We start from the raw sequence: 27,475 nt of genomic DNA, 5'->3' as shown, positions 1-27,475 counted from the left end.
AAGTCTGGGCCCCTGGAGGCAGCCACCACCACCACCTGGTGGTCCTTTATGAAAAAGCAGCCTCACCCCAGCAGGGAGCCCGTGCAGGTGCCTCTGTGCTGCCCTTTTCTCCTCACATTTCCCCTCTGTCTTCTCCCCTTTGTTCCACTGATTCCCTGCCTTTTCTCTCCTGTTCTTACCCCCTGTCTGCTATTGCTCTGCTACATATGGAAGGAGCTCTGACTTTATTCCACTCGCTTAAAACCTGGGCTGGCATCCACCAGCTGTGTGACCTTGAGGCAATGACTAAACCTCTCAAAGACTCAGTGCCCGCACCTGGAAAAAGGGCATTGTAACTCCTAAAAGTAAAATGAGATCATCTATGTTAAACACCTCATTCAGGGCCTGGCCCAAGGACTTTTATTGTTTGTAGTTATCACCACTGCCACGGCTGGCACTTGATAGGTGCTCAGCCTGACAGGCCGTAATTTCTTTGTCATCCCGGGAAACCCAGGCTGCACATAAAACTTATGCCTCCTGATGCCAGACCAGTGAGGTCAGGGTGTTTTGTGACTGACACATGCATTTTTGGTGTTTGTAAATTTTAATTTATTCTCACATTTATCTTTTCACTGGCATTTTTTGAAAGTTTCCCAGGTGATGCTGATGTACAGTTCAGGCTGAGAACCAATGGTTCCTGGTTATCTGGGACTTTCCTGCTTTTAGCACTGGAAGTCCCGGGTCCCAGGAACCACCCCCGCCCCCCCGGGCAAACCAGGGCAAATCACCCTCTGGTTTTGGAGAGGGTCACCCCCTCTCCAAAAGAACATATTTTCTGAAAACCAAATCAGGACACGGGGTCTGGGCAGAGATGACTGGACATCAATTACTTGAAAGCTCAGCTTGGGGTGGTGGGTTACAGAGGCCACAGGATCAACCCGTGGCAGGAATTGGGCTCGGAGGGGAGAGTGGCCAGTTGTGGCTCAGTCAGACAGGTCCCCGCTGTTGGGCTCCCCAGGGCTCCGGCCGCTGGCTGCCCGCTCCATGGCCTTCACCCAGCGGCCCCTCAGCTCTTCGGTTTCTGCCTTGAAGGTGTAGAGCTGGCCTGACTGTTGTAGCTGGAAGACCCGGGGGTCGGCCTGGGACCCAGCGATCACCTGGTACCCCAGCAGGGGGATGGAGGTGTGAGCCCGCATGTCCTGGAAAGGGAGGAGAGAAGAGTGGCCACTGTCCACCATGTTCTGTCCCACTACCTCAAACAGTCATTTTGAAGGTAACAGTCATGCACCCGAACTTGCTCCCCAAATACCCACAAAGAGGGCTAGACTGGCAGGTACCATCAAAGGAGAGGACTGGCCACCTCCTAAAGGCAAAGCAGTTGTGACCTGGAATCTGGACCCAGTGCTGCAAGCCACTAACACTGTGACTCAAGGGAACCCTTTCCTCATTGGGCCTCAGTTTCCCCATCTGACACATGGGTCCAACAATACTCCCCCCCACATACTGTGAGAGGCCGAGGCCTGGACAGGTGGGCATACCTGAGGGGCAGCATAGATGTAGAGCACAAGGGGGTCGTCCCGGGGGATCACACACCAGCCCCGGGGGCCGCTCTTGCCCCACTTGTCCCCGACCAGCTGCAGGAAGCTGCACATTAGGTTCTGCTCGGACCCTGCTGCGGACCCCTTCTAAAGCGAGAGAGAGGGACAGTCAGAAAACAGAGTACCTCTTATATGACAGACACTATCTGGGGGCTTAACTATCGCCACTTGTAATCCTTGCAGCAACCTGCAAGGGAAGGTTATTTGTCCCAGAGGCTCAGAGAGGCCCTACCACGGGCCTCTGGTCACACAGCTGGGCAGTGGCAGAGCCATAGTCAAACCCAGTCAGCCTGAACTTGGGGCAGATGCTGGGAGGTTATAACTTGTCAGTTGCTGCAGGAAACAGAACTGCAGCCTGAAAGGGAGCCCAGACCCTCTCTCCAGGCACAGGCTGTGTGGGTCTAGTGATCAGGGAAGGCGTGATGGTGGGGAGGCGCTGGGCCTTGAAGAATGGGGAGGATTGGAAAGCAGGCATATGTTAGTGGGAAGGAACGAACTTGAACCTAGGAGCTGAGTTCAACCACCTCCCAGGGTCTGTGGGATGTTGACCTGATTTTAACAAGGGAGGGGCAACAGAGACTGGGTGGGTAACACTGTATTTTCTTTGCAGCTCTGAGTACAGCTAGTGCCCCATGAGTGCTGCTCAGTAAGGAAGAGCACCTGGGGAGATCTGGGGAGTGGGGGTTGTTCAGCAGGACCCCAAGGACAGCAGAGAGAACATCTGTGCAGATCAGAGCACTGGTCCTAACTAGCTGTTGTCCTTGGCAAGTTGCTTCTCTGGGTGGTTTATGCACCGGGGATAGGCCAACTGGTCCCCAAAGTCCCTTCCAACTAGAATAATTGGCAGTCTTCGATCTGCCTCTTTCCAGAAATTGGACCCTGACCTGTAGCCTCAATTTCCTCATCTGTTAAATGGAATCAGCAACACCCCTGGGATGTTGGAACAGGGCACAGAGGGTGTGAACAGAAGTATCTAGAGAGGCCGTGCTTTTACTGGATGGGGACACAGAGGGTGGGGTGGAAGGACAATCTGGAGCCAGAGGTGGCTTCCAACTGGTGACAAGCCCAGCTCTGTTGGAGGGTGGGGGGCCGAGAGGGAGTTGTGGCATAGAGAGATGGAGTGAAAGTGTGGTCAATGCCCTCCGTTCCTTGACACCTACGAGTGTACCCCTCATTTACTGAATGGAGGAAGTGTGGCCCTCACCTCCAAGATGCCCCGTTTCTTGTCCTCCTTGTCCTCAGGGAGCACATTTCCGGTGAGGAAGGTGTAGCAGTCGAGGCAGACTCGGTTGGGCCTGTTGTCATCATATTTGAGCTCAGCCCGGTAGTCGGAGCACCTGCCACACACCACCTGAGGGAAGGGAGGCGGGAGGGGCTGGGCTGGAGCTGAGGCAGATGGAATGAGTCTGTGTCTGGTGAGGGAGGTGACAACTAGGGCCAGAGGAAGCAGCAGCAATATTTGGGAGAAGAATGGAAGCAGGGAGGGGAAGCCCTGTGCTGGCAGAGGCGCAGCTGCCAGGAGGCCGTGCAGTACAGGGGGTGAGCTCGACCTCTGGGTCTTGTGATCAGCCCCCCACTGCAAGTGCCTCAATTTCTCTCCCCTTCAGAGTCCCTTTTTGGGAAGGCACCTGTTGATCCCAGGGGCCTGCCCCTGCTCACACACCTGACATCTGAATTTCTTTTCCAAGTATTCTCTCTTCCCTCTGCCTCCTCACCTAGCTCTGCCAGCCACCTGTCAGGTGAACAGCTCTGGACCCTTGTCCTCTCCTGATAGCCCAGGGGCAGTGACTGCCCAGGGCATATAGCAAACTGACAGCAACTGACCTTCAGTCAATAGGACAGCTCTTTAAAATTCTCCAATTTACCTTTATTGCAAAGTTTGCATTCCACTCAAACAGAATCAAGAGTGTTCTAATGAACAATGTAAAAATGAGGGGCTGGCTGTTTCTGCTGGGAAGACCTGCTGTGTGCACTCCATGGAGTGGAGCCCCCCAGCCCACCACAGAGTTGCCCCCAAGAAGGTTAATGTGGATCATGCTGGGGATCCTGGGTGAAAGAAGCATGAGAAGATTTTGAGAGAAACATGGGGCGCTGTAGGACGTGCCTTCCAGGAACACCAGATGTCAGGGATCCAGGATGTGGGAGTGGAAATGGGGGGCAAGAGATAGAGATGAAGGAGGAGGGCAATTCACCAGGGGGTTCATCTGTGTGCCTGGCAGAGTACACAGCCTGGGAGGGACTCGGTGCAAGAGACTGGGCCTGCCCCACCCTTGCCAGGATTCCCGTTTGGCAGGCCTAGGAGACAGAAACTGGGCACCCAAACCACCGAAAGGATGACTCACAGAGTACAAAGGTATATAAGGGCATGAGAAACCCCCAAATTGGGACAAGGGTACCTCACGCAGCCCCACACTGGGGGCCTCCACCATCTTGGGAGTATTTCATTTTTTTAATTAAAAAAAGTGTTATTTTGAAAAATTTCAAACCTACAGGACTAGTCAAAAGCATCATATGATACCTTTCCACCAAACTCACCAGTCATTAGCATTTTGCCACATGAGCTTTCTCTTTCCATTTCTGTCCTTTATTTTCCCTGAGCCACTTGAGTATAAGTTACAGTCATCACGACATCTTGCCCTTAATATACCCGATATCTCCTAAGAACAAAAGCACCCTCCTGCTTGCCCACAATGTCAAGATCGCATGCGAGAAACTAAATAAACATCAAAACCATATTGTTGTTATCCAGGTGTGGTTTTTTTGTTCTCCCATTTAGAATTCATCCAGGGATTACACATTTAATTTAGTTGTCAGGAATATTTTATTTGTACCTGGAAGGCAGGTACATGGCCTTGTTATTATTATTTATGTCTCTCTGTATTTATTATATTATTTTATTTATTTATTTTAAAAAGATTTATTTATTTATTTATTTATTTATTTATTTATTTATATAAGCACTGGGTACAGTCAGAAGCGCGGGAGGGTGAGAGAATTAACCAGAGCCAGAGCGGGGAGCAGAGCAGGCAGAAGGGCTGAAGTACACTGCTGAGGGGAGCAGCGGGTGGCAGGAGAGGTCTGCGCGCCATGTGGGACCCTCCTCCGGTGGCCGGGGAGCAGCCGGGAATCGAACAGCCGGCGCTGCAGAGGCTGCACAACCCAGCGCTCAACCATTGTGCCACCGGGGAGGCCCTCTTATATTATTTTAATAATATTTTAGGAACTACTTAGAGAGTCACAAATGTGAACCCACTCAACTCTCACTTACAGATGTGAATCACCAAGAACAGAAGCTAATCCCAGATCCTTTCTATTTGGCTCTAGGATGTAACTCGTCACTTACAACTAAACATAGGTGTGTTCCAGTCCTAGAAATTTACTTTGTGTCCTGATGGCAGTTTAACACATCTTGGGGACCCCACCCTGACTGGCCCCAACCTGCCCAGCTGGTCTCCTCCTGTCCCCCGGAGGTCATTAAAGATTGAGGTTACAAAGGACTTCTCTGTTTGCAGAGTAAATGGAGGGGGTTGTGATATCAACAAAGAACAGGGTAAGGACAGCAGGTGCTTAAAAAGCAAAGCAAGATCTGCCTCTGATAGTGGCCAGAGTTGATAAGAGGGAGGAGTGGATGGTCTCCTCAGCCAGCCTCTCACTCCTCCTGGTGAGCCCTCTGAGTGATTGAGGAGGGGGATGGAAGAGAAAGAGGGAGGGCAGTGAACCTTCTTTTCCTGAGTCCTCACTAGCACCCTGAAGGTAAGTATTCTAATCCCTGTTGTATAGGTGAGGAAACCAAGGCCTGAACTTGGCGGTAGTTAGCAACAGACCCGATCAGCAGCTGGGGTGCGAGGACTTGCAAGAAGAGGAGAGGACAGTTAGCTGAGGTTGTCAGGAAGAGATAGGATGTGGGAGAGAGGGGAGGGGTACCTAACAGGCAAGTGCTGATGAGGTGGTGGGTACAAGGCCTGAGAGGGGCTGAGGGGGCTTGGATGCTTCTGGAACAGAAGACCATTTCCTGGTTCTGGGTCTGGGAGTTTGGAGAACTGGTTATAAGATAGTAGGTGACCTGGGCCTCCCTGGTGGTGCAGCAGGTTGAGCGCAGAGCTGTGAAGCTGTCCGCAGCCTCTGCAGCGCGGGTTCGATTCCCGGCTGGCCAGGGAGATTCCCACATGGCGTGGCAGACCTCTCCTGTCTCGCCCACTGCTCCCCTCAGCAGTGTCTTTGGTCCATCTACCTGTTCTGCTCCCCACTCTGTCTCTGGTGAATTCTCTTACCCTCCAGGGCCTCTGACCTTTTCCCCAGTTCTTGTATAAATAAATAAATCTTAAAAAAAAAAAAAAAAGCAGGTGACCTATTAAGGTGTCAGCTTGGGGGAGTGTCTTAGCAAGTCATTTATCCTCTTTTTGCCCACTTCCCCAGGTGTAGAATAGATGAAGTGGGCCCTCTTCACAGCTGGGCACTACAAGGTCCGAATGTGGCCAGGCACAGCCTGGCCCAGCTACTCCCACTGAGGGTAGGGGACAGGAGGGGAGACCAGGGCGTGGCTTGGGAAGGCAGAGGTCAAGGTGGACAGCGGGCAGCAGGGGTGCTGGCAGGGTACTCACATAGCCGCAGGCCCGGCAGTGGTGGCGTCGGCGCCTCAGGGCATTGAAGGGCTCCTGGCAGCGCATGCACATGGTCACCATCTTGTCCCGGACCCACTGTGGCGCCCGGAGGCCCAGCTCCTCAGATTGCAGCTGTTGAACAGCAGGGCGGGCACTCAGGACCCTCTTCTGCCCCCCTTCAGAGGCCTGGGGAATGCCCTGCACACCTGCTTGTGGCAGTGATTGTGCCTCCCTGTGGCTTCCATGTGAAGCTGACTGAATGGATAGGCAGTGTGTTGGGTCAATTACTTATTCCTATGCTACAGGTGAGAAAACTGAGGCTCAGAGAGGTCAAGTGACTCAGCAAAGACACCCAGCAAGCCAGTGTTCAAAGCTCAGATTTGGAATCAAGTCAGAGCTACTCTCCCTTCCTTCACACCCAGGCCTGCACCCCCCACACCCAGCACTTCAGAGACTTATAATCCTGCTTTGAGATAGTTGCGTGTAGAGGCTCCCAAAGGAATTTTTTTTTTTTTTTTTTGCTAATGGGGGAGCCTTTGGCACTGGATCTGTAAGAAGAGCGATGCTGGGGTGAGTGGGCTTCCACTGGTCCCTTCACTCCTGGTGGGTGACACTCCCCTGGCCTCCAAGCTCGTCTGGTAGAGCAAGGACAGGCAGCAAGCAGTGCCTGAGGCTGGAGGGCCACAGAGGCCCCTGTACCTCCAGCTCCTGAGTGTCTCCCTCGGGACTCTGGATGGCAGCTTTGAAGGTTTCGTTCCGCTTCTCGATTTGGTCAATGGCTGCCTGGCAGGCCTGGGGTGGGGATGGGTAGAGAGCCGTCAGGAAGGACTCACTCATCCATCTCTCCTTCCACACGCGCAACAAACATTGCTGAAAGCCCACTGGGTGCCAGACACTGGGGGCCACTGGCTGACATACAGGAGAGGAAGCTATTAGCCTCAGATTTCAGGTGTGACTGGGACTGAGACTGGGGATGATACTCGCCCCAGGCCACCCTGCAAAACAGTGAGAAGCATCTAGATTTGAACCCAGGGCTGACTCCAACCCCACAGAGTAACTCCTGAGAAAGAGCAGAAAGCAGCGGGGAGCATGTGCTCCCCTCTCTCCCCTGCAGCCTGGGTGGCTTAGGGGCAGAATCCCAGGGGCCCTGGAATGTTCTGATACCTGTATCCAGGACATCATTTCCTCCTGGGACCTGTGCAGAAAGTGAACGCAGGTGTTGAGAGAGCCCCTCCCAGTTTTCCCGCCTCCCTGGTGCCCAGCTGCCTACCGGGCTTGCAACTCCAGGGTGCGCTGCTTCCCGGACACCAGGAAGGAGTTGGGGAACTCCACATCAGTCAGCTCGCGAACCTGCTCGGGAAGGGGAGAGAGCCGACCTGTTCAGACTTGTCACCACCACCCCTCCCTGGCAGACAGGCAGCGTGGCGAGGAGGGAGGTGAATTATGCCCAAGGGACAGGGATAGGGAGCTTGTTCACTCCCTCCCTGATCCGGTTGAGCCCAGCACAGTCACCTGCAACTGGAATTGCACTAAGTCAATGGGATTTACAGCTCCTGAGACTTCAGCAGGAGCCAAGTTGGCCCAGGATGTGGCAGGGTAGCAGTTTCTGGCAAAAGATTCAGCAGAAACAGAAACTGGGTGGCAAATTGGGTTTGGGGACACATCTCTTTTTCAAGAGCTGACATAGGGCCTAGAATAAGCCTTCACACCCTGTGGGGAGGGAAGGAATGATGGCCCAATCCGTAGATCAAACAGATAGAGCCCCTGCTCTGTCTGTCACCATCCTCTTGCCACAAACCCCACAGGTCCTGAGGCCATTATGACAGCTACCAGCCAGACAGCACGTACTCCACGGGACTGCCGAGTTCGGGGCTCCCCCTGCACGCTCCCATCTAATCAGCAGCACCCGCTCACCCATCCCCAAGCTAACAGCTTCTGTGTCCCCAAGCCTGGACAGTGCCGCTCACCAACTAGCCTTGCACAGCTGAATCTGGCCAGGTGGCCAAATTACCTACCTGTTTACAAGACATATGGGGAGTAGGGGCCAGATTAAGTGATACCATAGGAATGCTGTCAGCAAAATCCAAAATGTGAAAAGCTACCAGAGAAATAATCTGATTTCTTCAATGAATAAATGAGGAAAAAAAAAAGAGAGGGAGGTCAAATCCATTAAAAGGGACAGAAGAAGCACATGACCAATATTCGTGTAAATGTGCTGTGAGAAGCCATAACGCAAAAGATCTTTCACTATAAAATAATTGTTATCCACTGTCATCTAGTGTACAGTTTTGGGGATTTTAACAATTATATACAGTCGTGTCACTATGACTAAAATTAATATAGAGGAAAATAGGAATAATTATTAATTTGTTAGGTGTGATAATAGTACTGCTGTTATCTTTTAAGGCAAAAAAAGAAAAGAGTTCTCATATCTCATAGGTACATATTAAAGTATTTTTTTAGATAAATGATTTTTTGCCCAAGATTTGCTCTTAAATAATCCAGTGGAAAGGGGATGAAGAATCAGACTGTTGAGGATGCAAGACTGGGGGCCTCCCTCCCTATTGGCTCAAGGGGTTAAGATGCAGCACTATGAAGCAATCTGCCTCTGCAGCCTCTGCAGTTCAATCCCCGGCCAGGGAGGTGACCCACATGGTGCAGCAAACCTCTCCTGACTCACCCGCTGCTTCCCTCAGCAGTGTATTTCAGTCAGTCTGCCTGTTCTGCTCCCCACTCTGTCTCTGGTGAAACCTCTCAGTCCCCACACCTCTGGCCTGTACCCCAGTTCTTGTATGCATAAATAAATCTTTTTTTTTTTTTTTTTAAAGATACAAGACTGGCTTTAAGTTGACAATTTTGAAGCCAGGTGATGAGTATATGGGTGTTCATTGTATGATTTTCTCGGTTTAAAAATATCCATAGTAAAAAGTTAAAGAAAATGTTCCCAGAAATCTTGGGAGGCAGATATTGGCACCCTCATTTAGGAAAAGAGGAAATGGAGATTCAGAGAGGATCAGAAACCTGCCTGAGGTCACACAGCATCTAAAAGCCAAATGAGGATTCTGACTCAGGTTTTTGACTCCTAACAATAAGGTGGAAGAAAATCTATTTCTGCTCCCCGCAGAGTCCTGTAAGCCCAGGCCTCACCCAGGCAGGCAAAGGGAAGCTAAGATCTAGGCTAGAGGCTGGTGAGCCTGAGTGTGGGGTCTCTTATCACTGTATCCATCTCACCCTTGAGCCCTTCTGCTAACTCCCTGCCCTGGCCCAGCTAGGCCTTTCCACATTTAGGGTGGCCCACCTCATCCTAGAAGGGTTGACAGCAGGCACATCCTTCCTCACATTAGTCCTAGTCTGTCCTCTGGGCCCACAGAACCCATCTATTCCTGTAGAAGGGGCCTGATGTGGTTTGGACTCAGGGCCTTAACAATGTGAGACTCTGAAGGTTCACAAGTGGAGAAACTCACGTGAAAAGAGGTGTTTGGGGAAAGCCACCCTAACAGCAGCATGTGAAGGACTATCAGAGCAAAATGGTACAAACTGGTGACCCAAAACCTGGTTAGGAGGTGATACACTATTGTTCAGGCCTGCCCAGGACCTGCTGGCACCTGGGAAGAAGAAGAGGTTTCGACCTGGGAGGCAATACCAGGAAATCACGCAAGACTGGGTGACTAATTGAGTGAGGGAGTGGGGTGAGAAGGGAGAAATCTCAGGTTTGGAGTCCAGAAGTAGGTAAAAAGATGATGCTTTTAAAAGAGAAAGTGGTACTGAGGGAGACCCTGACTGGGGTCCGAGATAGGGTCTCGGATGAGAGGGGCAGGATGAGGGTCTCTGGATGAAAATTCCCTGAGCCCGGCTGTCCAGTCTCAATCCTTCTCAGGGCTGGGTGGATTCAGGCTCCTGCTTGCCCATACAGTGCCTTTGTGTTAATTAGAAAAAGATACCCCTTCCTCAAAACATGTTACTGACATCTGTTGGCAAACTGGCATAATAGTCAGATTTTGTTGGAACAAGATGCTTGACTGCCATCTGCTGGACAATGGGAATAGTAAGTGCACGACCTAGGAGGTCTGCTGTGGATGAGGTGTGCTCATCTTAGATGAGGTGTGTTTGTGCAGTGCACAACCTGCGCAGTTGTACATGTTGTACATGGAGACCCCATGTGTGTGCCCACACCCATTTTCTGCTTCCCATACTGGCTTTGAGCAGGATGGAACAACATAAGGGTCAACTCAGATCTTGGGGAGAATCAGCTACTGAGAACTAGGCCTCCCTGACTCCAGAAAAGAGGAGGTCAGAGGGTCATAGGCAGTGGAAGCCATACATAGTAGTAGGCGAAGGTCAAATCTGCCTTCAAAGCTCAGACTCAGAAAATGGTTCCCAGCAGCTGCGGTGGGCAGCTCTGTCCCGCCAGGCCTGTGCCGGCCAGGAGAGGGTGCTGTGCGGCCACCAGAGCACCAGACACACCCTGCTTTTCTCAGTCTAACTTGCCAAGATTCTCAGACATCCCAGCCTGCACACACCCTGCCTCTGGCACATTCTGGCCACTGCAAGTTGTAAAGTGGGGTAGAGACTGCATTCTTAAAGGACCTCAGTCAGCTCAGCCGATGGGTGCAGTCTGTGAATCCCCCGATGGTGCTCATGTCCGCCAATAGGCCTTCACCACCCTCAAGGCTTTGAGGTGCCCCACCCCAAGGCCCTATGACTGGGACCCAAATGCCAGGTAAGCCCAGTCAGGAGCAGAGGCACTCAGTCAGCCCTGCTGGGGGACCTTAGAAGTCCAGGGGGTCTCCGGAGGAGGGAGTGTCCTGGCTCCACTCCTTCCTGCAGCTCCCTCAGGGGCCAATCCTGGGAGAGGTGGGGGTATCAGTGATGGGGACAGGGAGTGGAAAGAAGAAAGGGCACTAAATAGGCCTGACCTGACCTCTGCTTCTTCCAGCACCAGCCTTCAGGACACACAGGACTCAGGAGCAATCAGAAAGGCGTGGTCAAGAAGGCCCCACCCACCCACTATTTCCTCTGTCATGCCTGTGATTCTGTCATAAGCTTCATTCCTCTGGGTTGAGATCTTAAAGAAGACCGTATAGTGTGGTATTAAGGAAAGGGATTCTGGTATACCTGAGTCTTCAATCTGGTTTGATCAGTCAAACCAGGATTTGCTGTGTGACTCCAAGCAAGTTACTTAACCTTTCTGGAACTTGTGTGTATTGAGAAGAAAATACAGAGATTTTCCCATCTACCCCCTGGCCCCACACATGCACAGTCTCTCCTTCCAGAGTGGCACATTTGTTACAACTGAACCTACATTGATGGATCATCACCCCCCAGAATTCATAGTTTACATTATGGTTCACTCTGGTGCATTCTGTAACTCTAGGCAAATATAAAATGGCATATATGTACCATTATAGTATCATACAAAATGTTTTACTTCCCTTAAAATCTTCTGGTTTCTACCTTTTCATCCTCCCCTCTCTCCCATCCCTTGTAACCACTGATCTTATTGTCTCCATAGTTTTAATTTTCCAGAATGTCATATAGTTGTCATACATCAGATAGCTTCTCAGCTTGACTTCTTTCACCTACTAATGTATATTTAAGTTTCCTTCATGTCTTTTCATGGCTTGGTAGCTCATTTCTTTCTGTTGTTGATAGATTGATAGCTCATTTCTTTCTATTGTTCAATAATATTCCATTGTTGGGATATATTTGTTTATTTCCTTATATTTTTCAATGGGATTAATTACAGATATACTCACACAGGCAAACTGTACATAGATATTCATTGCAGCCTCGTGTGAGGATACTGATAACTCAAAACAATTTAAATACTCCTCAGTAAAGGACAGGCCAACTGAATGACAGCACAGCCTCCTGCTGAAATACTATGCAGCTGTGAAAAAGGATGAGGAAGCTCCTAATATACTGACATGCTACAATCTCCACAATTAGTAGTTAGTTTAAAAAGCACAGTGCAGGGGCCTCCCCGGTGGCGCAGCGGTTGAGCGCTGGGTTGCGAAGCTGCCCGCGGCCTCTGCGGCGCCGGTTCGATCCCCGGCTGCTCCCCGGCCACCGGAGGAGGGTCCCACATGGCGCGCAGACCTCTCCTGCCGCCCGTTGCTCCCCTCAGCAGTGTACTTCGGTCCTTCTGCCTGCTCTGCTCCCTGCTCTGGCTCTGGTGAATTCTCTCACCCTCCCGTGCTTCTGACTGTACCCAGTGCATGTATTAACAAAAATAAATAAATAAATAAATAAAAAGCACAGTGCAGAATAGTGTAAGGAGTATGTCTCTGTTTATGGGAAACATAAGTGAAGAAATGATAATAAACATATTATTAGTTGTGCATGCAAAGGCTACTTCTGGGCGGTCTCCCAAGAAGCAAAGGCTGCCTTCAGGAAGAGGATCTAAGGGGCGTGATATATATTTTTTATGCCATTTGATTTTGTAATGTGTTTCATTTATATTTTAATTAATAAAATTAATACTAGCTTTTCAAGATTAAAAAAAACTAAGGGGAGAAAAAAAGAGTCCCTACTGCATAGGGCCTTCACGAGGCTTGAATGAGAGGATGCAGGGCCCAGGCAATGGCACTATTATGGATTGCTGTCTGCTCATTTGTGGGGGTGGGGACACACAGAAGCCAGCATCTGAGCACACAGTGTAGACTCCAAGTGTGTTCTGTGGGCCCACAGATTCAGCATCAGAATCTCTGGTTGGAAAGGCAGTTCTCAGGCCCTACCTCAGACCTACTAAATCAGAAGCTAACTTTCAACAAGACTCCAGGGGATTGGTGTACATCTTCATGTTTTCAAAGCACTGGCATGGACAGTAGGGAAAGCAAAGCAAGGGGAGGCTGAGTGTGCATGCACCAAAGAGTGGGCCTGTGGGACCTGGGAAAGGCCCCGTGCAGTAAGGTGAGGAGCCCAGAGGGAAGAGCTCTAACCCCATATTCTTTCCATGTCTAAGTTGGCCCCAGACCTGGCAGGCTCAGTTTCCTGGACTGAGAACTCGGCTGGCTCCCTGCTACTTTTCAGACTCAGACCACCTCCAGGATGAAGCCTGATGGTGGTGGGAGTGCTGCTCACCTTCATCCCAGCCACGTCGATGCGGGTCCTCACCTGGAACTGGGCGCCTACCTGGATGACCCTGGGCACACAGTACAGCAGCATGTTGTTGAACTAAAGGAGACACAGACAAGATTGTGAGGTGCACAGGGCAGGGGGATGGTCAGGCGAGGTTTCCCTGGGGGACCTGAACTCACTGGACCTCACTCTCTGGGCGAGCTCACAGAACATTACAGGTATGACAAGAAAGGGGTCGTCTAGCCCCTGATCCATCTAGGACAGTCACTGAAGCATCTTGCTGTCTTGTGGGCGGAGGGCAGCAGGGACTTGTGACAGATCTCCAGGCAGGGCCAATGTCCAGCTCTCCAGTCACCCCCTGAAGTCCTCAGTGCAAACCCAGGCTGTTCATTCTAGCAGCTAACCTAATTTCATCCTGCTATGCATTTTCCAGAACTCAGATTGGTGCCAAACAGACCGCGTTCAAACTCTGACTGTTGATTCCTAGGGCATGTCTGGGAAGGCCCTGCACTGGGAATCCTTGAGGCCCGGAGGCAGCATGTGACTTGTCCTGAGTCACCCGGGTGCCAAAGCAGAGGACAAAGAGCAGGATTTCCTCTATTCCTCCTGCAATGCCAGGTCCATGCCCGGCAGGCAGCACCCGTGGCAGGGTGGCCCATGGACTCCCCTCCCCAGTAACAGGTGGCCCCAACATCCCCTACCAAGAAAAGGTAGCGCTCTATAGGGCCGCTGCGACGGAAGGAGATCTTGAGGACGGGACCCTCACGTAGCAGGGTGTTGGAGGGGTCTACGATGTCGTCCTCGAGGCCCAGGCGCTGGTACACCTCCCACAGGTCTTGCAGCCGCTCCTGGGACAGGGGATGCTCCCTCAGGCAAGGCTGTCAGGACCTACTGGTTTCTGAAAGGCTTGCTTTGTATGACAGGACGGGGTATGAGGGGGAGGACAGCAGCGGAGGCAGGTGTCACGAGGCGAGATCAGGGGATGAGTGACCCTGGGGGGGCTGGTGAGGCTGAAAACCACAGGGAGGAAGGGTGACCCCTACCCCACAGAGATGCCAGCTGCTTACACACGAGGGTGGGGCTGCTCACCATCTCAGTAATGGCTTCATTGGAGTGTTGTGCGGCTGAGAAGATCATGTCAAGGGCTTCTGAAGGGGGGCAGGGCCAGAGTTATCCCCTAAAATCTGGAGCTGGAGGTGCCTGAGGTTAACCAAGTGACCTCAGGGACAGCCCCAAGTACCCTCAGGAGAAGTCTGTTCTTTAACCTAGCATGTGGGGTGTCCAGGTGATGGAGGCCATTCCCCAGCTAGGGTGGCTTTCTGGACTTGGGCATTTGGCTTCTGCAACTCCCACTGTTCCCCAAACCAAATCAGCCCCAGAGGATGCAATGAAAAGAACATGAGCTTCGGCATCACACAGGCATGGATTCAAACCCCAACTTTGCTCCTTTCTGGCTGTGTGATCTTGAGCAAGTTACTTAAGGGTTGCTTCTGGGCTAAGGCCAGATCCTCATCTGTGAAAAGCGGCTGACGGTATAGACCACATCTATGAAATACCAACAATCACCGTTGATATTATAGTCATTTTAGAAGGTGTTCCGTAAATACATGGGAGTGACTCAGGCCTCCCCAACCCCCGGGCCCTGCCCCTGGGGTTATCCTCACTCTGGGCATCAGCCCGGTCTGGAGCCTGGGCTGGCAACTTCTGGACATAATCCTTGAGCAGCAGCTCGTAGCGTGGGATTCTCTGCACAGGCTCCAGCATGTGGTGCTGCAGGGTCAGGCTGCCCGAGGCCTTGCTGTTCTTGGGGAGGATAGCAAGGAGGAGACAGGTCAGATGGACAGAGGAGTGGACAGAATGGGTGGGTACTGGGACCTAGAAGAGTAGCTCAGCCTGGGAGATGCCCAAAACCACTTGGGGAAACCAAGCCATTGCAGGGTCTCGTGCCGTGCCCCCACCACCTCACCTGAATGCGGGTAATAACCTCCTGGAAGGGTGGAGACTTGTCAGTCCAGGCAGCCAGCAGCTCAGCAGCTCGCTCAAAGTTCTTGACATACTCACTGTACATCTTCAGGAAGGGGGCCAATTTCTGAATCACGTCACCAATGCGGGGGGTGGCGGTCCTGCAGGAGGGGCCCCCAGGTATTGCCTTCAGCCGGGGACTCTTCTCCTCACTCCAGAGAAGATCAGGTTAGACCAGGCTCCCCAAGACCCCTAAACAGCCTTTCTGCTTCACTTCTGCGTGCAGGGATGGGGACATGTCACGCTCACCCACGTGCTCTCACGGTGTCTTAGGCTGTGAGACACTGAGGGCAGATGCTCGATTCTTTCAAGGACTGGGCTTCCCAAAGACCCAGCAAGTGTGGGACCCACAGCAGGGGTTCAATAACCACTTGATGCTGCACACATAACAATAATGAGGACCATGCCAAACACCCTCCAAGATGTGCTGCATGTCTCCTCTCATCTCATTCTCACAATTAAACACGGGTGGGGGAGGGGGACAGTTGCCTGCCTGTCTTAGAATAAGAAAGAGCTTATCCAGGATCATTCTGTGGTAGGACCTGGAGGTCATTCAAGCCAGGGATAGTCACAACAGAGGGAAGGAGCCACTTCTGGAGGCGGCCTCTTGGTTTGATTCCTAACTGTGTGACTTCCTCTAGCTGTGTGTTCTTCGGCAAATCACTTAGCCTCTCTGTACCTCAAGTCTCCCATTAAAAAAAATGGAAATGATGATACATGACCTCCCCCCCACCCCCCGCCCAGCACTGTTATTTTCTTCAAACATAGTTTGTTAGGGAAAATGTAAGGAATTATAAATTTAATATGAATATAAATAGAATATTTTAGAAAGACTATAATAACTTCCCCTTACACATCTCTCACTGGATAGACACTATTTCTAACATTTTAAAGGACATCCCAGACATCACGACAAAATACATAAAGTAAGTCATTTCACCACTAAAAACTTCAGTGGTCACCTCTAACACAAAAGGAGGCTTCCTGCAGATCAGTGATCCATCAGTACACAGCGGGCTGACTTGCAGGTTACGTGAGTTAATAGGTGTAAAATCCAAGATTGGGCATGTGGGAAGCTCTCAGTGAGCACTGACTATCCCCACTGCCTCCCCAGTCATTGGGCCTAACAGGGACCTGCTCCATTCCCTTGCCCAGGAGACACACACACACACACACACACACACACACGTACACACATATACATACTCAAGGTCACCCAGGGCTCATTCATCCAAGCCCCTCATGGGTCTAGAGGAGACTGTCATGGCCACACAGTAAGGACATGGGCTTTATAGGCCAAGCCTAGTGCCCTGGGGGCTGCACCCAGAGGGCCAGAGCTGTGTCAAGGGCCTCAGGAGCTCACCAGTCATCCAGCCGCCTCTGCAGCTCTGGGAGGAAGAACTGCGAGTGGAACTGGTAGATGGAGGAGATGTTGGAGAAGATGAGCTTGACCACATCCTCAGGGAAAGCCTTGGTGCTGCGGGCCTCCTTCAGCAGCTCCTGGTAGAACACCTGCAGCCACATGCGGTCAGCCAGCCTGCGGCAGAGAGGGAGCCACCCACGTGCCAGCCCAGGGAAGACGAGCACAGCCCAAGGGGACTGCCAGAAACCCCAGCCTTCACCTCCTTAATCTCCAGTCTTCCTTGCAACTACCCCAGCAGGAGAAAGAAAGGGAAGACTGGATTCTGGCCACTTTACAGATGGGCAAACTAAGACCTAGTGATGCAGAGACTGGGCCAAAGGTTGGCAGCGAAGAAATGGGCCCATCCTGGGCCTGTCGACCAGACTAAGAATGTCTCTGGTGATGGTCAATGATTTAAGCCTCTAGCCTCGAGGTTCCTTAAGAAAGTACAAAGGGGCAAGTGATGATGAGGATGTTGTTATTGGGGTGACAGATGAGATTGCTGTGTGGGGCCTGGAAGGATGGGCTAGTGCATACTCTGCTGCTTGTGAGGCCAACCCAGGCACTGATGGGGGAATAGGAGTGACACCAATGGCCTGATTTCTGCCCAACTCCAGCCAGTGAGCCAAAGGATTAAGGTTTCCTAGAATCAAATGCAGGGGTCTTGACTCTCAGCCCTGATGAGGTGGGCGGAGTGGGTGGGGTGAGGTGACACTGTGCCAGGGCTCAAGGGAGTGTCCTGCCCACTGGCCTGGTCTAGCAGGTGCAGGCGTGCCACGTAGGCTTGCTCAGTCTCCAGCAGCTCCTTGACAATCCTCTTCTCAGGCTCCTGCAGGGGGTCCAGGAAGAAAAGGAGAGGGACAACTTTGTCTCTTCTAATGAGGGCCCTGGGCCCTAAGGGTCTCTAAGGGTGAAATGTACCCCAATGTTGTTTACTGCAGCAGTGCATCTGGGCTGGCACCGGGATTGCTTTAACTAAGAGAACAGGAGCAAACATGAGGCTGTGCTAGATCTGGGCCTAAGCATTTAGATGTCTAGAAGCTTTCACTTGTGTTCTCTTGGGAGCCATGAACTGCAACCTCTTGGAGGCCTGGCTGCCCTAGTGGAGAGATCCTAAGACTACAAGGCGAGAACCAGGGCCCAGCCAGGCCAGCATCCCAGCTGCACCCAGCCTTCAGCTGCCCCTGCCCAGGGAGCAGCTTTGATTGTTGAGCTGTCTTGGGCATTTGAGCCACCATCTAACTGCAGACATGTGAGAAACCCTGTTAAAGACCCTCAGGAAAGCCATCCAATAGCATTTCAGTCAACACATGAAATTGTGAGAAATAATCAATTGTCTTTGGCCACTACATTTTAGATGGTTTGTTAACCATCTAAACCAGGTAGATGGTGATAACCAGCGCACAATAACCAGGACACACTACTGTGATCACCATCCCATCTTACAGATGAGGAAACTGAGGTGCAAAGAAGGTATAGTGACATAGTGAACAAGGTCACATAGTGAACAAGCAGGAAGCTGGACGTGAACCTTGGCAGCTGGCTCCAGGGTACCCAGTATCTGCATCCAAGCCCTCAAAATCTACGGATGTGGAAACTGCCTTCCTCAGTGGGTAAACTGAGGCCACACCTGGGAAAGCCTCACAAGGTGGAGACTGGTCCAAGTTGTGTGACCCTGGACAAGTTCCTTAAGCTGTCTGATTTTCAATGTCCTGGTCTAAAAGACTCTTACAGAGAGGGATCAATTAAATGATGCCTGCAGTGGGAGCATACGGGCGATTAAAGGCTGTTAAGAGGGGAAAATCTAACTTCTAACTAATCACCAGTCACAGAGAACCCCACTTGTGGAAATGCTGTTTCTGGCTGGGAGACAATTTGTGGGTGGACCCTGGAGGGTGGTCCTCAGAGCCCTACTTCAGCCCCAGCCCTTAAGCACCTGTGCCTCGGGTCCAGGGTAGGTCCCGGGCTGGCAAGATTTCCTCCAGGTCTCGTTGGAGAGTTTGTTCTTCAGGGAGCTCAGGTACCTCCTACTGACTGTCCTGGACCCAGATGCCAGGGTCTCCCCGATGGTGGGCATCTCCCATGCTCCTGAGGATGAGGGAGGCAGGCACCCAGGATGGTGAAGCCCGGTCTCTGGCTTGTGGACCGTGGGCTCTGTGCCAGGGTTCCTGAAGAGAACAGAACAGACCTGAGGGTTTCCTGGTTATAGAGTAGGGAGAATAGCAGCACCTGCTAGGTGGGGATTTTGGGGTGATTAATGCAAATCAAAAGCAAACAGTATCCCAAGTGTCCAGTGCTCAGGAGGAGTCTGGTAAGTAAGACTTCTACTTCTGCCTCTAACACCTTTCTTGGAGGGAACTCCAGTCTTCAGAATGAGTCAGTGTGAACTGAGTTTTCTTCTCTGGGGAACTACACACTTCCCTGTTCAGAGAGCAGCGAGGAAACACTCCTTCTGAACAGAGTGTAAACACCACCCCCCAAACCTAGACTCCTCTCACTTGTGGATTGACCCCTGTTTTTAATCTCTGTAGCTGCAAAGACCTAAAACCTTAGTAACTGAGGCATGAAGGGAGCCATGTAACACTCTAAAATGAGGGCAGAGCTGCTAAAGCTGTGGTGTTTAGTTGTGTACTACATGCTTCTAGTGGGGGGAAATCCTGAGTGGGAGCAGTTTCCATGTTCCCCCATGAATGAGCCTTTGTAGGCTTTGCTACCCTACCTACTGGGTCCTTAGGTACAGGGTTCACCCTCATTGAGTATATCCAGTGACCTGGCTGTGCTCCATTCCCGTAGGTGTAGAGAGGCTTTGATGGCAGCCCACCCCATTATTCAACCAAGGAAACTGAGAAACAGAGAGAATAAGTTGCAGCTAGGAAGTGGCAGAAGTGGGATTCAGACCAAGTAGGCTAACCTCCCGAGCCTGCACCCTAAACTGCTCCTCCCCGTTTCAGTCAAGGAGAAAGAGGTCCAGAGAGAGAATGTGACCTCCTCCAAGTCACACAGCAGGTTTATAGCAGAGAGAAAATTGGGACCCAGGCCTAGATGGCTCCTCTGGGCTTGCCCACCCTCTCTGGTACACACCCCAATGCCCACTTCCTCAACCCACTGCTCTGTAGCTATTCGAAGGAGTTGGGCCTCAGGCTTTCTGTTCTACATTTGGTTTTAGCTTCTGTATTTCTCTTCAAGGACCCCAAGCCAGCTTCTGTTTCCTCTTCATCTCTCAGTTTCAGATCAATTAAGGTACAGGTCAACCTGGACCAAGTCAGCCAGCAAGGGGCCTCTCACACCCCAAGTGTGACTCTCACACCCTGATGAGGCCTCCTCTAACCCACTTGGTCTGAGGGTTGCCTCATCCTTCTAGGGTGTTGCTAGGACAGAGCACATATGCTGGGGACCTGACCGCAGTGTGCCATCTCCACACACACAAAGGGGTAGTGGGCCAGAGTGGTGGTGGGCCAGGGAGGTGGCACCTAGAGCTGTCCTCGGTGCTGAACAGAATATGCTTGGCAAAGGTCTCTGGGAGAGGCAGGGTAGGTCAACCTGCTCAGGGAGTTGAGCTGACCTTCTCAGCCCACATCTAGGCCACCTCTGCTGTGAAGCCACAGGAGGCACTGTCTTCTTTGAGTGCTCTCAACACAACATCTGGGCCCCTCCTAGCGTAGCCACTGTCCATGGCCTGGCATTATGGTATTCCTATGATCTTAGCATCCACAGACAGAACTCCTTGGGGTGGGGATCCTTCTTGGGCTCCTGCATCCACTATAGTGTCTGCTCTGCCACCCACACCCCCTGTTTCCCTTAGCTGCTGGTAGTATGGCAGCTGATGGATTAATGACTGAGTCCCTCTCTGGAAACTGCCCTTCCTGGAAGAGAGCTACCTCAACCAAAGTCAAGTTCATATTTACTGTGACTGGCCCATGTGGGGGTACAAGACCCAAGTTTTTGCCTTAACTTGAACAACCTTAGAGGCACCCCAGATCCAGGGTGACCAGAGACAAGCTGAGGTCTCTGCTGCAAGTGCTCAGCAGTTCAAATTCTCCCTCTGCCCCATGCTGTTCCACACCAGCAAGGGGTTGTTCCCAAAACTCCCGCCAGTAAATTTCAGAGTTTATTTCCAGAGAACACCTCCAATAACAGTGCCTAACATTGCCCTGGGCTTAAGAAATACCTGCAGAGTGGATTAATATCTCTCTCTCTCTCTCTCTCTCTCTCTCTCTCTCACACACACACACACACACACACACACACACACACACACTATTCCTACCAGAGTCACCAATGACATCCCCACATATGACTTAGCCTTTTTCCTTCAGACAAAAGTCCCTGAACAGTCCCTTGTCTGTGAACTAAAAGCACGTGGAGCCTCTCCACCTCTCTGGCCTCCATTTTTTTCATTGAAAAGATGGAAATACCTCCAGTGGGCTGTTTGATGATGAAATCAGATTAAGTAAGAAAACATATATAGAACAGCTCCCCATAGACAGGCTGACCATATTCCTGTTTTGCTCAGCACAGTCTCAGCTCTTCCTACTGTCCACCCCCTCTCCACTTCTCCCCCATATAATCAAAGGCATCTGCTCACAGTTTCAATTGTGTCCTCATTTGAGTGATACACCCCATGACTATCCTACACACAGAGTAATGCTTGGTAAGTATTAGCTATCGTGTCTGCTGCAGGGACAGTGGGTAAAGTTTTGTAGCCTAAACACTGTTTGGTCCACCCACGCTCACTCATAATTACATGCAAGTCTGGACTCTCCCCAGTATAACACACACTCTCTCACCCCTGCCCAGGTCCTGGTGCCCCACAACACCCTCCTGTGATCTGAGAAGCCCATGGCTGAAGGGCCTGGTCTTCGGCCTGGAGATTGGGAGGGCCAGTGCTGCCCCAGGGCCTGAGGGTGTGCCCAGGAGCTGGAGGGAGGCTGACAGGCTGCCATGGTGACCCATCCCACCTCCACTGCCCCGTACCTGCTGTTCTCAAACACAGTCACCAGATTGGACACAGATGCCAGCTTCTCCATACTCGCCCCCTCCATCCTGGAGGACTCCAGGGTGGCCCTCAGCTACCCCTGAAGCAGGTGGAAGGCCTCCAGCCAGCACACTCAGCCACCCCCACCTGAGGTCACAGATGGGCTAAGACATCCCAGAATATGCTCCCTTCTATCCCAGGATCAGGCAGGCCTGTTCCTGCTTCAGAGTGAGGAAGAGGAAATGGTCCCTCAGCACAGGCCTGAAGAGAAAAGGCTGGTACTTTCCACAGGGGAGGAGCCTGCTCAGGCCCAGCCCCTCTCTCATGGGGAGAGTGGGGCGATCTACTGTTGTAGATTCCAGTTCCGGAAGCCATCCTCTGGAAAATGCAGAGTGCAGACCAGAAGTAATTTCTGGAGCTGGGCCTTCAGCTGGCTTCTTGCTCTGAATGGCCAACCACACGTTCTCTCTCATACACTCCACACATTCACTTGGCCCTTCCTCAACAACTTCTTATCTGCATCTGACCCTATTCACTGCTATAAGGGAAAACAGCTTCTTTCATAGAAAATAAATCACCAATCTATTAAAGGCTGGCAGGGAGAAATACTGTCATCTTTCTAACTTTCCACTGGGGTCCAGTCATTTTAATGACTTCTGTTTCCACCTCATTGTCCCAAGGGACAACGGCTTCCTCCCTGAAACTCTGATGATAATAATAGCTAACCCAAACCCTTTCTAGTGATTTGCAACTACTATTTCATCTAATCCTCCAATAGCCTTATGAAGTGGGTCATATTACTATTCTCATTTACAGATGAAAAAACTTAGGGTCAGACAGGTTAAGAAACTTGCCCAAAGTCACCCAGTAAGAACATACGAGAAACCAAATTTCTAAAGTAAAGTTGAGCATCCTATAAATCCAGCAAAGGTTTGCTTGGGAGCCTGGTGACCATGATCTTCCTCTCTATCCTCAAGCTTCTCTGCCCCCAGCATACAGGGCTGGTCTCTGCCTGCTGCCTGCTCTACTAACTGGCCTCCCAGCCCTTCCAGAACAAATGGCCACGGCTTCTGATCCCTTCATTCAAGTCTCCCAGTTCCTTCACAGTTTTCCCACTGGGGTCTGAGCTTGCTCATCCTCCACTGAGACTGGTTTTTGTCCTGGAGTGTAGGAACTGGGCCTCGGTCATGATACCTGAGATGCCAGGCACAGCTCATGCTCCAGTGCCTGGGCGGTGCTGGGGCCGCACACACCCAGCTTCGCTTGAGCAGTTTCTGCATCCAGATGCCTGGCCCTTCCCCCGACCCTAAATCTCGCTAATCTTCCTCATTTTTTTTTTTTATCTCTTATTGTGGGGAATGAAGAATGCATGCAAAAGTACATTGAAAAATACCGTGCACCCCTGTGACCCTCAAACCCAGAACCAATAGCCATCAACTCATGGCCAGTTCTACTCTGCTTACAGTCACATCCCCTCCCCTCCCTGTGCCATTTTGAAGCAAATCCCAGACATTAGGTGATTTCACCGTACACATTTCAGAGTGTCTCTAGAAGGTCAGGGTGCCCATAGAGTCACACGCATACATATAATGGTAATGTTATTGTCTCTATGGACAGACTCACATGTATTTTGTTATATATTTGTGTACAAATATATAAAACACTATTATTGTTGTTATAACCCAAGAGATAGCAATAATTTCTCAATGTAATCAAACATCTGGCCTGCATTTGAAGGGCCAATTCCTCATAAATGTCAGCTACAGTGAACTGAACTGTGTCCCTCCCCTTCCCCTGCCCCTCCCCCTTCTCAAGTCCAAGTCTTAGCTCCCCATGTGACTGTATTTGGAAATAGGGCCTTTAGGGGATGAGGTTAAATGAGGTAATAATGGGGTCTTAATCTGAGAGGATTGGTTTTCTAGGACGAGGAAGGTCTCTTTCTCTGGAGGAAAGGTCACGTGAGGGTAAGTGACCATCTCTGAGCCAGGAAGAGAGACCACCCCAGAAATGGAACCCTGTCAGACCTTGATCTGGAACTTTAAACCTCCAGATCAAGCCTTTGGGGCTCACAGGTTCACAGAACTGTAAGAAATAAATTTTTGTCATTTAAGCCTCTCAATCTGTGGTCTTTTGCTCTGGCAGCCTGAGCAGAGCGAAGTATATTGTCATTTTAGAAGATCAGGAGCCAAATAAGACTCATTAGTTACAGTGAGCTATCCCGTCTATTAACTCCATCCACAGGTTCACCCCGTCCTGTCGTTTTCCCACACAGGACAGCTGAGAGGACACTGGGGCACTTGCCCTATCATCCCATGCTTGGGACTTTGCTGATGGCAGCACTTGCCCCTAGACTTCCCAGTCGGTTAGCTCTATAGGTCTGATCAGATTTATCCTTAAATGCCACATCTTCCTAGATGTCCTCTGGGCCCCAGAAGGTCTCTCTCCTGCACCCCTCTCCACTTCACTGTAGTGCCCCATCAACTCCTCTGCCTCCCTCCAGACTGCACACTGCCTCCCTGTGGGCAGGGCCTGGGCATGCACCCTGCCAGCTCCTCCCCAGCCCAGCTGTGACTTCACACAAAGGGCCTCCAAAGGCACACAGAATGGATGAACATCACACTCTGAACCCGGATGTTTATCTCTCCGCTCAGCTGTCGGTGCCAGAGCAGAGTCATGGTCCAACAGCAGGACCTGCCCTTCATGGGTGTAAGAAAAATCTTGGTGAGGGGCACCTGCAATATACCACCTACTAGCCCAATTCTGAACAAGGCACAGGCACCGTCCAGAGCTGTACCTGCCCAGGAAGGAGACACCCACACCGTGAACCATCTTTAAGGCTCTTCCTCTCTGCTTCTTTCCCTCCCTTACTTTGGCCCCTCACAGTCCTGCCAATCTTTCTGCCCTGTCCAACTTGTTTCTGCCTGCAGGCATCAACTGAGGCTCAGCCTGGGCCTTCTGGGCTCCTCATCACATACACACTCTCCATCACCCGATTCAGAATCTAGCCAAAGTGTCGACCTCTGCATACACTCCTACCCATGCTGGAACATTCCCAGCAACATCAGGACATCACCAGGGGGTATTTGCTTACAACTTGACCCAAGGTCTCTAAAACCATCAGAAAAAAAAAACACCCAAATTCTTTAGGGCGCCATCATGGCTTTCCTAGTCTGGCTCTGAAGCACCTTCCTGGTCATGTCTTCCTTCTACATAAGCAGGTCTGGGTTATGGCCTTGAGTGGTGGCTCTGTGCTCCGTCAGCTGAGCTAAGGTGAACCACAGTTCTTCCCTTCCCTGTAAGTTGAGGGGACACAGCAGCCGTGTGGAGTGGTGTGAGGCTCCAAAACTATTCCAGCTCACACATGTTGAGGCAGACCTGTGGCTTCTCCACCCACCTCCGTATCTAGCTCCTCCACCTCCTGGGCCAGATGTTTGTTTATGCTCCTCCCTGCCTCGATCAATCTGTTCATTTCCTCCAGGAAGTCTTCCTTGATATTTACCACTGGAAATTTCTTTCCCTCCTCAGAGATCTGGTGTTCCTCTTTATTTTGGCGTCTTCTGATTAAGTCCCACATTCAGTTGACAAGTATTTCTTGAGCACCTACTATGTGTCAGCACTATGGTGAAGGTTTTGGATTAAACAGTTCCCTGCCCCCTTAGCTCAGAGTTCATAGTGAGGAAGTTGGGCTTGTTAATCAGTGAGATATAAAGTGAAAAAAGCGTTGAATAAGAAAGTTATGAATGCACAAAGATGGGCCATCAAAATCTGTTGAAAATAGGTGCCATCAAGGATGGCTTCCTAGAAGAGGCAGCCTGAAGAACAAAGGATGAATTAACTCTCCAGGTAGGAAAAGTCATTTAAAGTAGAAGGAACAGGGACTTCTTGGTGGTGCAAGGACTTAAGATGCAACCTGTGAAGGTATCTGCAGCCACTGTAGCATGAGTTCGATCCCCAGCCAGGGAGCTACCCACATGGCGCAGCAGACCTCTCCTGTCTCGCCCACTGCTCCCCTCAGCAGTGTATTTCAGTCAGTCTGCCTGTTCTGTTCCCCACTCTGTCTCTGGTGAATCTCTCACCCCCCACTCCTCTGGCCTGTACCCCAGTTCTTGTATGCATAAATAAATAAATCTCTAAAAAAAACAAAGTAAAAGGAACAGTGTGTGCAAAGGGGCATGGACTTAACAGACCAGCGCCGGCAAGGAACAACAGGGAGCCCAACACGTGTGGGTGTCCAGGGAGTGAGGATGGTGGCACACACGGCTGAGGGGCCCCAGGAACCTGGGTCTGGTAGGTTTTGTCTGCCCAGCTGAGGTGTTTGCAAGCTAAGGGGAGTGGGTACAGAGAGTAAGTAGAGGAGCCTCTGACCTGGTAGGTGTGAATATATCTTCCTTCGAGTGGGGGCAACTTCTCATTTCAGGGCCCTTGGGGTCCTTGGTACGGATCAGCCTCAGGCTTTTCTCTCCTCTTCCATTTTCAACTCTAAGGAGATGGAAGAACTCAGTTCCCTGCAGCCCAGACAGGGGAAGGAGGAGGGAGGGAGATGGGAGGGGCCCTTAGCAGGACCTGCAGGCCTGGCCAGTCACGTCACATCACATCATGTCACGTCACGTCACGTCACGTCACGTCACGTCACGTGCCTGGCTTGCTGACAAGAAAACTCTGCCCTGGGATGCACAGGGTGCTTTGTGTGCAGCCTTGGAGCACCCAAAGGGCCGCTCACTGGCAGTCTTGGGACAGGAGGCGGCATTTGGGGGCTGCCAGGAAGGAAGGGTCAGAGTTTGGGAACTGGGTGCTGCAGGTGTGTGTGGTAACTGTGGCGTGTGTGTGTGGTTTTGCGTGCAATGGCCTCATATGTGTGGTGTAGTGTGTATGTATGTGCTATGTGCGTGCCGTGGTACATGCATGGCATGTGTGGCATTCATGCATGTGATCTATGTATATGTGCTGTGCTCCTGTGTGCTCTGTGTTTATGCTGCATGTAGATTTGGGTGTGTGTGGGGATGCTTTTGTGTATGTGGAGTGTTTGTGAAATGTGTGTAGGGAATCTCCAGGAAGGTGTGAGGGTGTAGCTTTTTCAGGGAAGAATAGGGACTCCTGTGGAGAAGCATTTATTCCCAGCAACCAAGGCCTGGGAAGGGACAGGCTGGCAGTTCCTGAGGTGCCCCGCCCCTCCCCCAGCCTCAGCCCAGCACAGCACCTGCCGCGAGCTTAATGGCCTGTGACAGACAGGCCTGCCTGGGAGGGAGGGATGACGTGGTTCCAGGGAAGATGCAGGCAGCCGGCTGAAACCTGTTCCTGAGGCTGGTGCAGCCCTTGCCACCCTTCCCCATGAAGGCCTCACAGCAGCCCCCCCAACTCTGCCGCTTCCCCACCCCCACCCCTATTAAGAAGGTGGGGCTCTCTTGGGTAGTCATGTGGTGGGCAGAGGCCACACTATCCTTACCAATGGGAGGGGTGGGCCTGCCGTGACTGTCCCTGGCTGGGAGGGAAAAAAACTGGAAAAAGCTGGCCTCTTTTATAGACTAGTCTCACTTATGCCCTCCCCCAAACAGCCAGTTTCCACACTCTCTCCTTCTGCCACCAATCCCACCATTTGCTGAGGCTTTCTTCTGAGGCCTTGGGCTACCACCTGACCCCTTCAGAGGACATAGGTGCCAGGCCTTGGGCTGCTCTTTGCAGGGCTGTCCTAGCCATTCACCTTTTTCCAAGACGTGGTCCATTTTCTGCCTGCTGCATGCCCCTGGCTCCTTGTCTCTGGGTGTTCCTGCACTGTACACAGTCTGAAGAGTGTGACCATTTAGAGCTATGTAGCAGTGTG

General features: G+C 51.4%; 1 protein-coding gene across 2 annotated transcripts; it reads right to left on the bottom strand.

Moving 5' to 3' along the window:
- Positions 1–575: 575 nt before the first annotated feature.
- On the bottom strand, positions 576–27,475 carry FGD2 (FYVE, RhoGEF and PH domain containing 2). 2 transcript variants are annotated; one of them, XM_054698205.1, is made up of 17 exons: positions 27,356–27,475; positions 26,023–26,136; positions 18,619–18,850; positions 17,434–17,511; positions 16,644–16,792; positions 15,225–15,381; positions 14,923–15,061; positions 14,348–14,406; positions 13,960–14,106; positions 13,262–13,354; positions 7,449–7,528; positions 7,343–7,373; positions 6,878–6,970; positions 6,179–6,310; positions 2,782–2,928; positions 1,518–1,664; positions 576–1,178 (listed from the first exon to the last, which is right to left on the bottom strand). In XM_054698205.1, exons 1-17 carry the CDS (start codon positions 27,391–27,393, stop codon positions 963–965), a joined length of 2,052 nt encoding a protein of 683 aa, XP_054554180.1. In that variant the 5' UTR covers positions 27,394–27,475; the 3' UTR covers positions 576–962. The 2 variants fall into 2 exon arrangements, with proteins under 2 accessions (XP_054554180.1, XP_037376779.1); XM_037520882.2 differs by lacking the exons at positions 26,023–26,136; positions 27,356–27,475 and adding an exon at positions 21,657–21,890.

This window comes from Talpa occidentalis, unplaced genomic scaffold (assembly GCF_014898055.3).
Source record: "Talpa occidentalis isolate TD23 unplaced genomic scaffold, MPIMG_talOcc4v2.1 talOcc4.2, whole genome shotgun sequence".
NCBI classification, from domain to species: domain Eukaryota; kingdom Metazoa; phylum Chordata; class Mammalia; order Eulipotyphla; family Talpidae; genus Talpa; species Talpa occidentalis.
The sequence above is the reverse complement of the archived record's forward strand: the minus strand, read 5'-3'. Positions and strand labels throughout refer to the sequence as shown.

Excerpts from the sequence above, each read along its gene's own strand:
- FGD2 (XM_054698205.1), bottom strand. The coding sequence starts at position 27,393 with ATGCAGCAGGCAGAAAATGGACCACGTCTTGGAAAAAG. Across the intron at positions 26,137-27,355 it reads GGACCACGTCTTGGAAAAAG|AGTTGAAAATGGAAGAGGAG; the intron begins GTGAATGGCTAG and ends CCATCTCCTTAG. Across the intron at positions 16,793-17,433 it reads GCCTGCACCTGCTAGACCAG|GTGTTCTACCAGGAGCTGCT; the intron begins GCCAGTGGGCAG and ends ATGTGGCTGCAG.